The sequence below is a fragment of the Asparagus officinalis genome, chromosome 8 (genome assembly GCF_001876935.1).
Source record: "Asparagus officinalis chromosome 8, Aspof.V1, whole genome shotgun sequence".
Classification (NCBI taxonomy): domain Eukaryota; kingdom Viridiplantae; phylum Streptophyta; class Magnoliopsida; order Asparagales; family Asparagaceae; genus Asparagus; species Asparagus officinalis.
Genome location: NC_033801.1, coordinates 24,813,978 through 24,831,822, shown reverse-complemented (window position 1 = coordinate 24,831,822; position 17,845 = coordinate 24,813,978). Strand labels below are relative to the sequence as shown.

At 36.3% G+C, this 17,845-nt stretch overlaps 1 protein-coding gene across 3 annotated transcripts in view; it reads right to left on the bottom strand.

The window, feature by feature from the left end:
• The window catches only part of LOC109819656 (pentatricopeptide repeat-containing protein At2g01390), a 23,119-nt gene that overhangs the window by 759 nt on the left and 4,515 nt on the right, over nt 1–17,845 (bottom strand). The window contains exons 2-3 of one of the 3 annotated variants that reach the window (XR_002241579.1): nt 8,774–10,255; nt 5,054–5,681 (exon numbers count right to left, since the gene is read on the bottom strand). Coding sequence is in view for 2 of the 3 variants with exons in the window: in XM_020385460.1 (XP_020241049.1) it covers nt 9,267–10,255 (989 nt within the window). In the remaining variant the exon portion in view is untranslated. Of the gene's footprint in view, nt 1–5,053; nt 5,682–8,667; nt 10,256–13,324; nt 13,565–17,845 lie in introns of those variants that run through there. The other 2 variants (XM_020385461.1, XM_020385460.1) reach the window with 2 other exon arrangements.

Genomic DNA, 17,845 nt, shown 5'->3' with positions numbered 1-17,845 from the left:
CAATGAGGGAAGGAGGCAGGGCATGTGGACACAGCTCCTAGGGCTCAAAAACTAATCTGAGCTGGCTGTGTGAAATACGAAAAGCAACAGCTACAACAAAATATGGAAAGAGGGAAATCTCAAAAGGATGATATCCTGAGATACTGCCATGAGATCTTCCAATGCCCAGAGCATGAACCCCCCAAATTTTATTAGAGGATCTAATCACTTCTCCTCTTATTTACTTAGTATTTGATTGATTCAGGCCTCCAAGGATGTCCCTTTTGAAACTGCCATTGGGGTCATGTGTCATGCAAACACTTGGTTTTTTTTAATTATTTCCTAGTCAATCTCTTGTCTGCTGCTGCATTGGTCTGCCCATGGGAGTAGGAGAGAGATTTTATATGATGGAAAAGAGAGGGGGGAGCATGTGGGAGCTTGGAATGTTCACCCATCCCTGCATCTTTTGGTCTCTTCCTCTTTAATTATACATTAATTAATTAAATTGCCTGCATAAAATCCAATGATTTGAGAACGGATAAAACGCAGATGCTGCGTTAGAAAAACTAATGTTAGTCCTCCATCATTGCAGCCCATCATGTTGGATCAGAGTGCCTGGAGACTGAGAGGTATGGAATCAAAATTTCCCTGTTTCCAATTACCCCAACCTAAATTTAACCCCTTGTAAGAAGTGGATAAAGATGGGTCTGTGTATAGGGAAGCATTCCCTGTGACCTTGTGTTCCTATTATTCTATGTTTCCAACTAAACAAATACTCTTGCTTCCATGTGTTTTAGGCTCGGGTTTCTTCCCAGTCCTCAATAAAATCTAGAGATGGGCAACGCTTGGCTGCTCCCCCTCTCTGTGTGTTCTTTGACCGTGATCTGTTTCATGTTTTGGGAGCTGCTGCTGCTTGCATGTGCACCCAACCGCAATCGCACGAGCACATGGATCACACGTGGTGCGGCACGCATGCACACAATCAGATGCGCACACGTGCACGTGCGCTGATGATACTTCCCAGGCTCCAAGACTTGGCAGACATACAAGGGAGATAATTGATTATCTCGTTTAAGACAGATTCAGAAACCAACCAACTGGAATTAAGTTAATAACATAGGGTGTTAAATGCCCTATAAGAGGCACCTTCTCCTGCAACAAACCTCTTTCTCCTCGTCGCGGTAATCCAAGTTACTCCAGGCAATTCATTGATTATCATTTTGTTTCTCACCGGCAGCAAACTGAGAGGTAATCATCCGAGTAATTTCCAAGCTGTGGATCGAAGTGGTAGATACTGAACAAGAGAGAGCATCCTTACTAATGATCAAACAGATGGGAGCATCAATGCACCCTTATGTACAATATTGATTCAGCATTTGATTCTACAGGTATGTGGGGACTCATTAGGAAGTGATCATATGATTTGCAAGTCAGAACAAAGACCGCTTTCTGCCTTGCTTTCCTAAAGTTGACTCAAGTCGACATCTTATGGCCCTACTACCAGTTGGACTCTCATTATGCATGTCAATGGGACTGCACTTCTAGCGGGGGGGAACAGTAAACAAATTAGCCCATGATCAGATATATGCATCAGGTTAAAATAAGGATCTACAGATCAGAAATGAAGTAGTCAAGAGTTGAACATCATAAAAATAATATGACCCCCAATTTCCAACATACTATTTACTGACATTCGCCTAGATAATTAATGGAGATCAGTAAAGCCAAGCATTCAGTTATTTGATATCAGCTTTGTAATGTATTGTTACTAAAAGGTGTTCCCCCTCTTATCTGACTCAGCCACGTTACTCTAGGTTCAAAATTTTACCATGCTCCTAGCTAGATCTTTCGTCCCAGCCAAACTCCAATCATGCTCACAGAATACACCCATCCAAAACTGATGTTGGAACCTAGATCTGATAAGTTGATGAGAACATTACACGTGAGAAATGAGAATGATTTCTGCTCCAAGCTGAACTCAGAAATATAAAAACCCTCCATTTTGAGTGGCCTCAAGCTCATCCCAGGCTACAACTCCACTAGAGTGGTCAATAGAACAAAAACCATCTACGTACCTATCGTCTCCATTGAAGTACGAAGTCGACTCTGCTCAAGGAAGTTTGGGATCTATTTAATTGGGAATACGAAGAAACTAAATTCTTTGTTCGCAGTCGGTCTTAATTTACAAGCTTAGACACTCTTTTGGTTTCAGCAACACTCAGTCTTCCTGAATAAATAGTTCATGTAAATTATAGTAAGCATCTGAACTAGCAAGAACTTCCAGTTTTCCATCAAAATTTTGAAGCTTCTTTTTGTCCACTAAGAGAATAAAGAACCACTGCCACGACCCCTAAGATATGAGGACAATTCACATAGGCCAAGGAGATGAAGAAAAGGCTATTTTTGAAATAACCTATGACTGTAAAAGAACACCTCAACGTAAATCTAGGAAAATCTTATCGAGCATGGTTATAAGGATGCACGCATGGTTTTCATGTGAAAAATCTCATTGAAAATGCCCAGAATGTAAGTGGAGATAATGATTCAGTTCCTGGGGCTTCATTTAAAAAAAAAAAAAAGAGGGGGAAAAGCCATTGTTGGCAGGAAGTTTAGCGACGGAAAAGTTCTTTGTAATTTGCTGCAGTCTAATACATTAACATATTGAGAGAGATCATGGTAGTGTATAGTAATTCAATAATTTAGGAAAGGCTTCCACGAAATCCTTACCCCTTTCACATAACCCTCACTGTTAATCCATTGTTTACAGTGATGAGAAAGTAATAATGCTGGACGGAGCAACTCCGGTGACCACACGTAACCCTTGTATGAGTATTGTAGGGAACTGATACCATAATCCAAATGCTATCCCATGAAACGATGCAAATTAGATGTATGAGGTATAATTCAAAAGAGGTTTTTTACTAAATTTTCTAAATTCAGTACAAATCACATTCTTAGAAATATGGAGACTAGAAACTATACGGTGTCAACATGACTATTTCCTATAAGAAAAAATTTCCGGGCTGGCCTTGACGAAGCAAAAACAAAAATATCAACTTTATCAGGGTCAAAAGCCGAAGTGATGGATGTTTTACCGAAAGAAATTTTTATTTTGATTATGATGTATTCAGTTTATTTATTGATAGCTAACACAACCCAAGTAACCAGATTCTTTCTTCAAATTTCCCTAGAATTTTCATCTTGAGTTTGAATTTTAACACATGCAGTCCAATTTCAATTATACCAACGGTGCATCATTTAGCTTACCAGTCACACAGGAGATTAAGATCATATGAGCTACTACAAAAAATTTTAAGAGTTAACTATCAAACGCTCTACCGTGTTTGAAAAGGACTTGAATTATGGAAAGGGTCCCGATTTCTCTTAACCGCCCAACTGTAGGAGGAGAAATATTAAGCTACATGTATTAGTTCACTCTAATATCAGTAACTTAAGCACTGAAACATCCCACTGAGTCCTGAGAATAAATATTTTTAGACAATAAAATGAGAAGGAAAAAAAAAAGATCCAAAAATAATCCAATCAACCTGCTGGAGGACGATAAAAGAGCATTGTTAAGAGTGATACACTCCTTTAATCTCAGCCACATCAACAATCTCGCAGTGTTACTTATCCTTATCAAGGTTCTGCAAAGTAACCAGAAAGAGAAAGAAAGTACCTACAGGGATTCCTTGAAGGGTATCCTCCCCTTTTACTCCCTTCAAAATCAGATAGATCTGCAAGGACAGTTTTTAAACTAGGTTCTATGAATCTGAAGATTCATGAACCATGCCTTCAAGGGAAATGTGTGGTGAAAACTTTATGAGAACAAGGACATACAGTCTGGCTAAACTACTGAGGCTGGAATATGGCATTATGCCAATATGGCAGGAGGTGCTATCTGTATGGGAAATGGAAAATCATACGTGAGTTCAGATTCTGGCTGTTTAAGTCTTTCTTAGCTGGCGGTCTGGCACTTAAATCACCATAGGCAATGGACCAGTGATATTAGATTCTTGTGAGACATAATACACATCTTATCCACAAGCTTCTTGCCTGTTTGAGATTGCAAAGGATGAGAACAACATGGCTGCTTCACAATAACAGAGGGACCCGTCGCCAACAATTGCCGATGAAGCTTCATTTGTATGTTAATGTAGCAGGAAACGGAACAATGAAAACATGGTGTAGTTCCTTCAGACCCTGAAATTGATAATGAAGTTCTGAACAATAGAAGGATTCTATCACCAAATTCTAACCAATATAGAAGGCTCATTTCCTAAATGGAGATAAAGCCTTTCTTGTGGTTAGCTAAGATAACAATACTCTAGCCAGATTAGCCACATATAGGGGAAATGGCAGGCTCAGAAGACTGCCTCGCGTCATACAGGAAAGGAGACAATCAATCATTTTCACATCACTGACCAAACCACAAGTATGTGCCAAAGGCCCTTGAAGGAAAACTAAACATCAAGGCTCACCCCGATTCATTTAGTTCCCTATTGTCTAACATGAGGGATAGGAGAGCTGGCCAGGGTCTAAGTGTCATAAGGGCAATTTACGCAGAAGTCTTATATTACGTTATTTGGGAAATGAATAATAAGAGGATGGCCAGTAACATTAACGAAGAAGTTAAACCATTGGTGAAGAATCTAACATAAGATTAGGAAGGGAGACCTCCAGGACTACATAGACAGACAAGAAGACTCTTCCATAACCAAAATCTTTTAGGACAAACCTGATGCATTGACTGCTGAACGGATGACAGATCCTACCACATCCTCAAATACAATGTGGTCATATCAATAATTTGATAGCTGCAATAAGAGAATGTAGCAAGGAAGCATACTAACTCAACCATAAGTTTCCAATCTGAAAGTAGAAAAATTATCAGTATTATCAAAGTGATAAGGAGCACCAATAAAGAAGCAGATGACTCTATGATGAGGATGTTGCCAGTAACTTAATTCGACCTATAACATTCACAAAACAAGAACTACCTACATCAGAAATATACAATCATCATGTTAGTGGAAGGGGGAAAAAGAAAAGAAAAGAGAATTGTGCTACTCACCTCTTCAGATCTCCAATATCATGATCGCAGGTTTCATCACCTTATTCTCTTTTCCTATGCACTTCATTATCGGCTCATCATTTCTGCTATTTCGTTGAATATTGCATTGATCATTTCACATCAGGATACAGCTGATATACCCTGTTCCGCCACCAATTCCATCTCTTTTCCTTGTAGGACAAGGGCCACAGATGTCAAATGGATTACAGAGTTCAGAGGAGGAACTCTTTTAACATAAAGCACCTCAGTAATCTTGGACACTCATAAACTCCATTAACATATCTGAAGGTGTACAGCTGAACAGATATATAGGCAAACTAGGAAAGCAGAATAGAGCAATACAGTTGAAGGGCTAAATCTTCATGATCCAATTGCCTGACCAGGAAGGCGATCTTACAGAAATGTGCCTAAGGACGGAGAAGCAATCGGTATTGAGCATGTGGACTTCATTAGTGAACATAACATTGTAAATGAGATCAGCCTTTCCTTCTCATAATCCAAATTTCCAACGTTGCATCGATCTCCTCTCTCACTTAAGTGCAGATCTTGCTGAAGACACCTTGAAAAGCGGCAGAATCCCCTGCTCTGGGAATCATAGACTACCTCAATCTGCTCTTAACAAGAGCGTCTGTGCGTAATAAATAGAAGACCATAAAATTTTATTTTGAGAATAGTGACTTAGTGTCAGTATATAGTTTTGGATCTTATAGTGAAAGATGTGAAACTACTAAATCTCAATGCTTGCCAAATAAAACACACAACAAAGAGGTAGTAAATCATGTTGTCACTGAACATAAATTTTAAAAAAAATCATATGGGCTATGTGGACATTAACTATAATCTGACATATTCATCTTCAAACCAAAACAAGATGGGAAGAAAAGAGAATGAAAAACATTGGCCTCTTGCAAAAACCTGATTCCTACTTATATCACATGTATATTCATGACTAATACAATGCTGAATCTTAAAATGAAGCAGAAGTATGTTTACTAGTCCCTTTTGAAAACAGTACTTCTCGCATATTTCGCATGGTCGCTCTATGAGTCTTAGTGTATATCAAACATAAATTCATAGTCATTGAATGGAAGAATAAAATCTCGTAAATCTCCTTAGCTATTTAACTTCAGGTTAACATATTCAACTGCAAAATAAAGTAAGTCTTTTCGCATATAACGCCCAAGTCTTTTGTAACTGCAAATTTACCTTGAAATCTTGATATTTACAAATTTACCCCTAATTCCTCAACATTGGATAAAAATGCCCCTGTTATATAACTGCATTACATGATTAACAATTGGTCTGTACAATCCCAAAAATACCACCATACTCAATAAATCCTCTCCATCTCCTTGTTGCCTCCTCTCAAATTTCTCAGATTGGACTCCATGGGCACTGCCTGCTCATCAAAGCTTTTTCACCACAGACACAAACTTGTTCTTATCCTCCACTAACAAACTCCTCGGATTGAGTCCAACTTCAGGTCCAGGTCAATTGAACTGAGATTAAAATTGGGTTTGGGTCGAGATTGATTTTAGGTTTGATGGTTGTTTTCAAAGGACAATCGAAACCCAGTGGACACTAAAGGAGGGCAGATGTGTTTTGTATAATTAACCAATTAATGTAATGATAATTAATCTTAGTTAATCAATACAAGCATATTTTAGTCATTATGTAACTACAGAAATTATAACAGCAAAGAGAGAATATAGTGGGAATATTCACTAACAGTGTTAAATGAGGAGCATTTTTATCCAATGTTAAGCAATTGCGGGGTAAATTTGCAAATGTCAGGTTTTGCAATTGCGGGGTAAATTTGCAAATGTCAGGTTTTGCAATTGCGGGGTAAATTTGCAAATGTCAGGTTTTGCAATTGCGGGGTAAATTTGCAAATGTCAGGTTTTGCAATTGCGGGGTAAATTTGCAAATGTCAGGTTTTGCAATTGCGGGGTAAATTTGCAAATGTCAGGTTTTGCAATTGCGGGGTAAATTTGCAAATGTCAGGTTTTGCAATTGCGGGGTAAATTTGCAAATGTCAGGTTTTGCAATTGCGGGGTAAATTTGCAAATGTCAGGTTTTGCAATTGCGGGGTAAATTTGCAAATGTCAGGTTTTGCAATTGCGGGGTAAATTTGCAAATGTCAGGTTTTGCATGCCAAAACAAAAAAAAGATAAAAAGCAACAGAAAGGAAACTTTATCCTCTCAGAAACCTGCATGGTAATTAAACTCCTGGTAATGTGTAACCAAAAATAATATAATGAGGTTTTCACACTAGTGACATCTAAATAAGTGAGCTGGAATATCTATTAAAAAGATGGAAGATAAATGTTGATGATCATTCATAATCAAGAAATTAGATGATTTCTTCATAACTACAAGTGTTACGTAGAGAATGAGAGAAGACAAAAAGATCATTATTCATCCAACCCAAACCTCCCTTAAATAGATATTGAGAAGATATTACAAAATAGGCATGAGATAAAATCATATCTAATCCCATCTCACAATATCTCACCAATATCTCATAATATCTACTAAATTTACTAATACAAAATTATCAATAATATCTAACACTCCCCCTCAAGCTGGAGCATATATACTATATATGCCTAGCTTGTTACAAATGGGGGAACAAATTAGCTAGTAGAAACACCCTATGCGGGTAAACCAGTAGAAACACTATAAGCGGGTAAGCCAGTAGAAACACCCTAAACGGGTTAGCCGGTAGAAACACCCTAGGTGGGTCAACCAATAAAAACACCCTATGCAAGTAAGCTAGGTGAAACTCTAAGCGGGTCAACAAATAGAAACCCTAGGTGGTCAGCCAGTAAAAACCCTTGATGGGCCAGCCATAAGAGAGAAACCCTAGGTAGGTTAGCCAATAACGAGAAACCCTAGGCGTGTCAGCTTGTATAGAGAAACCCTAAGCGTGTTAGCTAGTACATAGAAAACCTAAGCAGGTCAACCAATAGATAGAATTCCTAGGCGGCTTAGCCAGTATAAGCAACGTCAGAATCAACTACGTACTTTTGCATCCAACCATTGGAAGATGACAAAGAGCGATACTATATCATCATGAATAGTGTCGTTATTCCTTTTGAAGTTTTTTTCAAGGGTAGGACTTTTTTATTGAGATTCGAAAAAGATTTAGTAAACAAATGATGTAGAAAATCAAAGATGTTGAAGCCGCCAAAGATATTATCGTAGTCACCAAGGAGAGCATGAAGGACAAGCAAAACCCCTCGACGGCCTCGAGATCTAGAAAGATGGAAAAAAGTTGCTAAAATGGAGTAGGCGCTAATACCATGTAGAGAATGAGAGAAGGCAAAATTCATTATTCATCTAACCCTAACATTTCTTAAATAGAGATTAAGAGGATATTATAAAATAGGTATGAGATAAATCATATCTAAGCATATCTCACAATATCTTAACAAAATTTCATAATATCTACTAAATTTACTAATACCAAATTATGAATAATATCTAACATGTTAGTTACACAACAAGAATCATTTAGTAGGCACCTAGTCTTTTTTTTGTGTGCTTATTTTGCTATTGGAGAATACATTCTGTTTCACAGCTTCTTTTTAACCGGTATAAAATAACGTTACTAAGCATAATCATCGAGGGATAAATTTTATTGATAGAATTCATACTGTGAGATTTCAAAACAACAATAGAAAAATGTTGTATTCTTTTGGGCACCCAAATACTAACCTTTACGTCACATCCAATGTGAAACTGAAGTAAATTCCTCCTATTCATGTTTATCAGTTAATTGCCTCAGCTGCACAGTTCCCTCAAACTGAAGTAAATTCCTCCTATTAATGTTTATCAGTAAATTGCCTCAGCTGCACAGTTCCCTCCCAACTTGAACTTGTGACTAAAAAGGGCGCTGCAGAATTAATCTGTAATTTTGTACGACTAAATGCAGTGCTTAGGAAGAAATATTCGTGGAACTTATGTCTCGATTATCCACTGTTTTCATTATGTTGCTTTTCAGGTGAATTCTTGGATCATAAGTTATGCCAACCTATTCAAGTTCAGCACTGAATACTTGTTCACATCAGCATATTTAATTTGTGCAACAATTTCTAGTTATACACGGTATCCAAAAGTATTCAACAAGTCTTGTTTGTAGCTCTCCTTCAGTTTGGCATATCGAATCCACAATCATGTGAAGACCACCAAAAACAGAACTTCCCAAGGTTCAAATTCCATTAAATAAACAGTTACACAGACTCTCTTCTGCTGAAAGATTCTCGATTGAATTGTTACGCCACTGCAAGCTTCTCTTCTCTTTTCTGTAAATTTCTGCATCAGAAATTCTACCAGCCTCTTCCAGACCAGTGATCAGCACTGCATAAGTACCATGTGACATGGTGATGCCTTGGCTTCTCATTTTTGAATAGATCTCAAGACCTTTATCCACTTCACCAGCTTGAAAATAAGCACTCATCAAAGAAGTATAAGTAACAGTATTCTGGTCAGAGAGGGAAGAATGAAAAATCTTTGCAGCAATAGAAGAAAGGCCAGCACATCCAAGTTGGTGTATCAAAATAGAAACGAGATAAGATCCAAGGTCAATGCCGGCCTGAACTATTTCCTCTACAATCTCCATCACGTTCGACAACGAGTTTGCTCTGATGAGAAGACCAATAAGAGAGATGTAGGCGCACCTATCAAGTTTCTTATCTGTTCTCAAACAGTACTGAAATGCCAATAAAGCACCAGACAACCTAGAGTTTGCACAGTAAGCTTGGACAACAGAAGACATAAGTCCAGAATCTAATTGTATCTCATTATTTATCTTATCATTCAATATACGCTCAATGGCTATAAAATTCTTTTTTGCAAGAAGATTAATAACAAGTTCCCTATCAATAGTATAGAGAATGTTATCAGAATTCATTCTAGAGTCAATTTCTTCTTCAATGCCTTCAAAAGCAAGATGAGGGTTTACTTCTCGGAGGAGATGATTGATCTTGCCAGAATCTTTAAAAGCTTCAAGTGCTTCCAAAAATATAGGACGGCGAAGGACAATTGAACTATCCTTCATGTATTGGAGAACATGAGCAATTGCTGATGTATTTCTAGCTACAGAACACTTTTGAACTAGAATATTGCATGTAGCTTTGTCAGGTGGAATCCCTGCTTCTAGCATTTTGCTCATTATCTCAAACGCAGCATCAAACTTCCCTGAGATAGAGCAAAAAGTATTGATTCATTTATTGGGGGGAAGAACCTAGGGTTAGTAACAATTAATAAGTTAGACGAACTTCGTAAGTATGTCCTCAATATTGAAATCAAAGATTTTCAATTATTTCCAATTTAGACAAATTTTTACATGTCATGGTTAATAAATAAAGTACTGCCCAAAGACCCACTGAAAAGGGAGTATGTGTTATATTGTTATCGCAAGAATGGTCCAACGGAAGTGCTGAAAGAAAATAAGTCCAATAACAATAGATGAGCTGGTTTTAAATATATTAATGTCATGTCCATGAACAACCACAACAACACCAACAAAGCATTTTTATCCATTCAGCAAATGTCAACTCTAAATTATCAAATGAAGACATGAAAAGACAAATAAATAAACTCATGCAATATGCATCTGATGGATGGAGCAGTTGCCTCTAATCTATTATCACTATAAATGTGGTAGGAAACACGGATTAAGTTCTTAACCTATTTCCTAGATTGCATGGATACGGGTGTAGGTGCGGACACGGATAAATACACACGGTCATGGGACACGGAAAATCTGTAGTTAGTAGATGAGCGGGCGGGTAGGCATGCATACATACATGCATTCATGCATACATACATACATGAGAAATGAGGTTATACTTGCAACCAAGGACCAAATTTGTTCATTGGTAGTTATGTTGCCAATTCTTATCCACTCGTCCAAAGAGTGATTAATCAAGTGCAGATCATTTTCAAGTAGACAACTGGATGAGAAGTGGTCACTAGTCACCTCGCTACCAAGCACCAGCTTTTTGCTTGGTACCAAGGATACTCAATTTTCTCTATATGTATGTACGTATGTACGTATGTATGAATATATGTCTACATATATAAATATACATATACACGTACATATACATACAAACGCACACACACACATGCACGAGCACAACACGCACATTAGATCAAATATTGAATTAAAATACCTATAATATTGGCATGTTTCTTTTGCTACCTATAACAATTAAGAATCAAGTTAAATCAAACTAAGAATTAAGGTTTAACAACAAAAGTTTAGTTTTGATTGTATGGGTTACGATGGGTATGTTTCAAATCTTTAAGCAGTGGGTTCGGTTTTAAGTTAAAAAGACCTATTGGTTTTGAGGTCGACATATCAAAGAAACTAGTTCAGGATTATAAGTAATGGGGAAATGGAATTTTTTTAAACATGTATCAATGGCATGTCCGCAGCGAATCTGTGTTTGACACATGACCGACATAGATATAGCACCCAAAACCGAAGTGTCCGATAACCTAGCCTTATGTTTGGTTTTTATAATAATAAGACTTAACATGTGTCACTTTCATGTTTGAAGATTTCATGTCATGCAACTTCTCAAAGAGCTAAATCATGATAAGGATGATGAACATAGCATGTAAACAATAGACACAAAGTATGAAATTCATCTCAAGCACATGCAAAATCTAACCACAGTTGGCCTACTTCTATATGAGAAACTAAGCATTTTAACTAAGAGTTAGGTTGTTAAGATCCAATAGGGTAGATAACCACTTTTAGTTGGTTATACGGAAATAAACAACTAGTATTAAATCGTCAGTGTTCCTACACTACTATAAAAGGCCCTATTAGCAACAAGTGTTTGATTAAATTGTGGCTATTAGAGCTTATTGATACAGTCATGATAAATCTATCCTCCTTTCTCTATTTGAAATGGTTACCCTCCAAATCAATTAAATTAATAAAATGAGTTAGATATTTCCTTTAAAATAAAAGCAGTAAACAAAATTTTTAGGGGGAAAGAAAACACGTGAAAGAAATAGTGGAAAGAATTCATCCTCCTCAATTAATCAATCGTCTCCACCTCAAAACCTCCGCGCTCCAACCTCAAAAACCTCTGCTTGTTTCAAAATTCAGCACATGATATCTGATCATCAAAGCGAAAATCTTTCGGCATCTCTAGCCTTTCAGATCTTGTGCAATTGTGCTCACATCCCCTTTCCGATCACGTGCGAGGCATGCGCTGATCATCGTTTTCTCACCTCACAAAAGGTACATCGAGTATTATTCTTATAGTGATTAACTTGTTTATTTCGTATTAATTTGTAAAAAAAATCCAATTCCTGGTTGTAATTCTCTAGATCAAATTTTATCGATCAAAACACTCTATTTTCCCTTTTTTACACAAAAAATGAATTTTTCTTTAGTTCTTATTCTTACTAAAAAGTCACAATCATGATCTAAGGAGTACTTCTCATGCTCTCCTTCAATCAATTTGAAAAGTAGGATTATTATCCTCTGATTTTTTTCCTATTTTATGATATTCAATTATTTGATAAGTTATATGAATGTCCTGATTCCTTAGTTATTAGTGTACATCTAGATTATCCAGATACTTTATGTAGGCTTTCATATCTATGTCCCATACTTCCCATATCCGTGTCCGTGTCGGACACTCCTTGAACACTTCTTGTATGCATACATACATTTATTCAGATTTGTTCTCAATTATATAACACATGTATTTGTTTAAAAACTCGTGATACATTTCTTAAACGTGTACTTCACCTTAAATTTATGCACCTCGTTGGACTCGGGATAGGTTAGTTTTAGCATGTATCTAGTTCATAAAAGGATCGTTTGGTATCTAGCTAAAAAAGCAAGCGATTTTTTAATTTATAATCTACTCAATAAAGGATACATAAAAGTGTTTTAAGAATTTAAGTTCCCATAACATGTGAATGAAAAATACATATAGACCGTTAATTTTAATATGTATATAGTTGCGTCCTAATATCCTAAAATTTACAATTATCTTCTGTCCTGTATCCGCACACGTGTTCGTGTCCATACCTACACCCATATTTGTGCAACAAAGGTGCACATGCATTGTAATGTCATGTTTGTTTGAAATATGATGAATTTAGCTATTACAAAATACTACTTTTTATTCAAATAGCAAGGTAGACTCTTTTATGTGAATATTTAAAGAAGAAACAGAGAAAGATTGGCAGGGGAAACACTCAAAATTTAGATTAATGAAGAATAATACTCACAGTTACATTATTTGTTTTCTTATCCGTGTCCTAGACACTATTTTTGGGTTTAAAGCTCCTCGCTGGTGACCTCACATTGCATGGCTTTCTATTCTAAGAGCAAATACTTCTTAATTTTTGAATTGTACTTGACTTGTGCATTGTAGGTTCTTGTTTGTTTTCCTTGAGCATTGGAGGTTCTTGTAAGTCGGAGACCTCCACCTGCATTGGACTTTGCATCAAGTATGTCTTCTTTTATTCCTATCCATGAGAGAAAAGCATATGATTGACATATTTTTCATCATATACTGAAGTTGGAAGGCAGTGAAGCTATTGAGTTGAAAAACTTGTAGATAACACTTGCAGCGGCTCTGAACTTTAGATTTAAAGAGAGAAGAAAATATAAATTTTAAAGTCACAATGGGTTTGTGTGCTTTGTTTTTAGGATAACTCTTAATATTGATGGTTTATGCGCATCTTGAAAATATCCTTTCTTATATATGCAATAAATATTTATGATAATTATTGATGAAGCCGCTATAAAGGGAAGAAGAACATCCTGCGCCTTCACCTGCGAAGCGCTATGCTCCTGCTTACGAAAAAAGACTTTCCAAGCGAACTACTGAAGACAGACTAGAGCTTGTTTCATTAGGTACAAGATGCCACCTAAACTTGCTAACAAGAGAACAGTGATGATTGGGAAGAAGAGAAGACTATATGTTGAGCCCTCTACTAAGAAGTTTAAGGACACAATATAAATAACCTGCCCAATTGTTGTCAAAAACCAAGTACTACAGGTATTGTATTATTTTATTTAAAGAATATGCATTTTTTTTAGAGGTCATGTACAGTAAACCATGTTAGCAATACAACTTCAAATCTTTGGCAGGGAATTGTTATTTCTCTTCCTTTCAGACTGTCATCGAGTTATGGTTCTATCATGTGAATCCTTTAGAAGTTCATATATGTTTTTTTGTCAGTAAGTTTTCCATTGATCACCTAAATCTCTAATGTAAAAAATAGGATCCAGGCATAACTGAAAGATACATTTATAAAAGTCTAAACGCAAAGCATCAAAAACATAGAACAAGACCTCTGTTATAGCAATACATAACCCTTTGTTGGGATTACTTCATGTTTTTTTTTTTTGGTTTCTTTCATATATTTCTTTCATCATACACTACTATCCATTTTAGTTACAAATCATGTCATCGATCGTTCATTTTCTCATAGTTTCTCAAGTTAATCGACCACAACAGAGTCTACCCTCTGTATATCACCGTAATATTAGGCCTCAAGCTCTTGTGGTTCATGAACACACCCCAACCGTTGATGATGCAACTCCAATTGTTGATGGTTATGATGGTGATACTCGCTATGTTGATAACACAACCAATTTGGAGACTTCTACAGGTATTTCAATAATTTAATTTTTGTTATTTTCAGCTTGTTTGTATGGACTCACATATGTAACATTTGCATGCTTGTTTTAAAGTCACAATAATGACAAAAAAGGTAACATGGAACCTACTAAGCTGGGGACTTTTCGTCTTCCGTTAGGGCAGAACACTAGAAGCATATAGTTACATGGAGTAATGGACAACTTATTAGTCGCACTGCGTTCCAGCTTTCACAGGAGCTTGGTTATTATGCCCGGATAGATAGGTTACTCCCGTTAGGTAAGGAGTGGGATGATGGGTTTCAAGAAAAGACGGGTGATGTTATGGAATTTCTAAAGGTATATCTATTTCTTGGTTATGATTTAAAATCAATGTATTTATCTATAGTTATCGACCCTCGCATATTGCTCTTTGGTTAGGATAAATTTATTTGGCAGAGCGTGTACGAAGACCAAAAAGCCCCTGGCTTCAATCCGCTAGTGAATATGATCTTAGCTGTTCGTTGGTGCACTCTTATGATGCAGGCAACAATTAGAACATGGAAAGCAACACTAAAAAAAAGTATTATGACGGTCGGAAAAGTGCTTCACCTCAACAGTATGATCAGATCAACTTCAAGAGAATCACTCGCAATGAGTGGGAAGACTTCGTCAAATATATAGATTATAGACAATCCCAATAAAAATGTAATCTCTTCATATCAAGCCAATGCAAATATACAACCAGAACCTGTATTGGAATCGTCAAGGGATCTGAAATACTAAAGCTTCTTTGTTTTAGGAAACTTTGATCTGAAACACTGTTGTTTCAGTGTTTTAATTATTTGAGATATTTTAGTTTTCAGTTCACCTTGTGTTTTGAGTTTTGAGTTAAGAGGAATCATGCTCGATCTTTTGAGGAAAGATGGGTTTAGGATAAAATTAAGAATACCTACTGTGCATGTTACAGTACCTACTATTAAATAGTTACTTTGAAAAGTAATAGCTACAGTTGACCCTTTGGATACATCAACTACCTTCCACGTCATACCAATGCAAAACTTAGCACTTGATTTGTAGTTTCTTTTATTTAGACTCAAACTTAAAAGTCTCTTATTTTATCTCTTGCACAATGACTGGTTAATTATACCAATGCAACATTTCCAAAGAATTTCCTTTCTTTCAAGCAATTGTTGGATTAAATGGACACACACAATGATTGAATGCAGATACAATATTCTCTGTTTTTAATATAGCTTGCTCTTAGATGTTGAAAACCGTGACATTTACAAAGTTGAATAGATTATCGTGAAAAAATATATAGAGAAATAGAGTCCTGGAATATTAAACCACAGGTAAGTAATTTATCAACTTATTCTGCTCTCATGATTAGAATACAAGAGGAATACTAGTGTACAGGTGACTTCACCAACCATATGCTAGGTTTTTGAGGGAGCATATGTATGAATATGTGGCTTAACTTATTGATTTCAAGAAATTTCACACTAAAAAACCCTTGGATGAAACAAGAGCAGTCTAAGAATTCAGTTATGTTAAATTCTTATACTAACTATTGTAGAATTGTATTTTAGTATTTAGATAAACACATGTCTGGTAAAAAAAACTTTAGGGTATTCCCAATGAGAAGCTAACAAATTGCACAGTTGACAAACTCTCGATTTCAGGGGGAAGGAAAATAAGTGAAAACATCTCATCACTTTATTGTGAGAACTGTAGGATAATTAACAATACTAATCATCACTCACAGCTATTAATAGATTGTCCTATCCTTTTATGTAAAGTTTACATGTATATGCGTGTATATATAATATATAGGGGAAAATGTTCCTAAAGTATCGTCTTAGGTTCAATCTAAGAAAGTGCCTCTAAAATTACACTATATGCAATCAGTTCACTTAATCCACACCGTTCATTTCGATTTATATGTTTTGGGTTGTATATAAATAAAAATTAAGGCATATTAGTTAGTTACTCATGCATCAAGTTATTATAAAATTAACTGTTTTACGACAATATAACTAAAAGGACCAAGAAAAATATGTTTTAGAAGTATTGAAACATCATTATTTTTGTTTAGATTTTCTAAGACATTTATATCATAATGAATGGAGCAGATCATACTTTGGAAGTCTAATCTATGAATCAATGCGCTATATGCAATCAATTTATTTGATCCACTCTATGCATTTTGATTTATACGTTATAGATTATATATAAACAAAAAATTAAGGCATATTGGTTATAGTTATTCATGAATCAAGTTATTATAAAACTAATGGTTTTATGATAATATAACTGAAGAGACAGTGAAAAATATATGCTAGTAGTATTGAAACATCATTATTTTTATTTTATAGATATTTTGTGACACCTTAGGAACACTTTTTTCATACATATGCACATATGCACACACAAATTGATGTGAAACGAGACATGGGGTCTATCAGAATCAGTGATTTAATTCAAATATCACATCATTTCACCAAATTTCTTGATCTTTGGCAGGAAATTAAATTCAAAACAACTAATGTGACAGATGGATTTAACGAAATTTGCATCAATAATTATGAATAATTCCAATCTCGAACAATTTAGCTGCAATATTCATTACCATGCTCAAGTTTTACAATCAATATCAAATTTAAACAGTCACATGATCAATTACTCTCAACTCACAAATATAATTTAAGTAGTGAATATATGATAAGAGTTTAGAGGCGGAATACTCATGAAATTAACTAATAAAACGAGATTAACAGAAAAATAATTTATTGGGCTATCAAGTGGTAACGGTCGACAGATGAACTGGCGACGACAACGGCGTCGAACTGGCTACGACGATAGAGACGAACTGAGCGACGACGACCACGGCGAACTGAATGACAACGAGGTTGACGGGGCTAAGGCGATGTGATGATCCATGGGTAGGCGACTGTGGAGAAGGGGATCATGGTCGGTTGTTCGAAAGAGGGAATGACGCAGGCAGTGGGCTGGGGTTTTGCGGTTGATGTAAAGGTGGCAGGGAGGCGGGGTCGGGTATTGGGGCTGCCTGAGGATGGAGGGGAACGCAATGGGAAGGACAGCGGGCTTGTGGGTGGATGCTCGAGTTTAAAGGCAGCATGGGAGAAGAAGGGCGGTGGGTA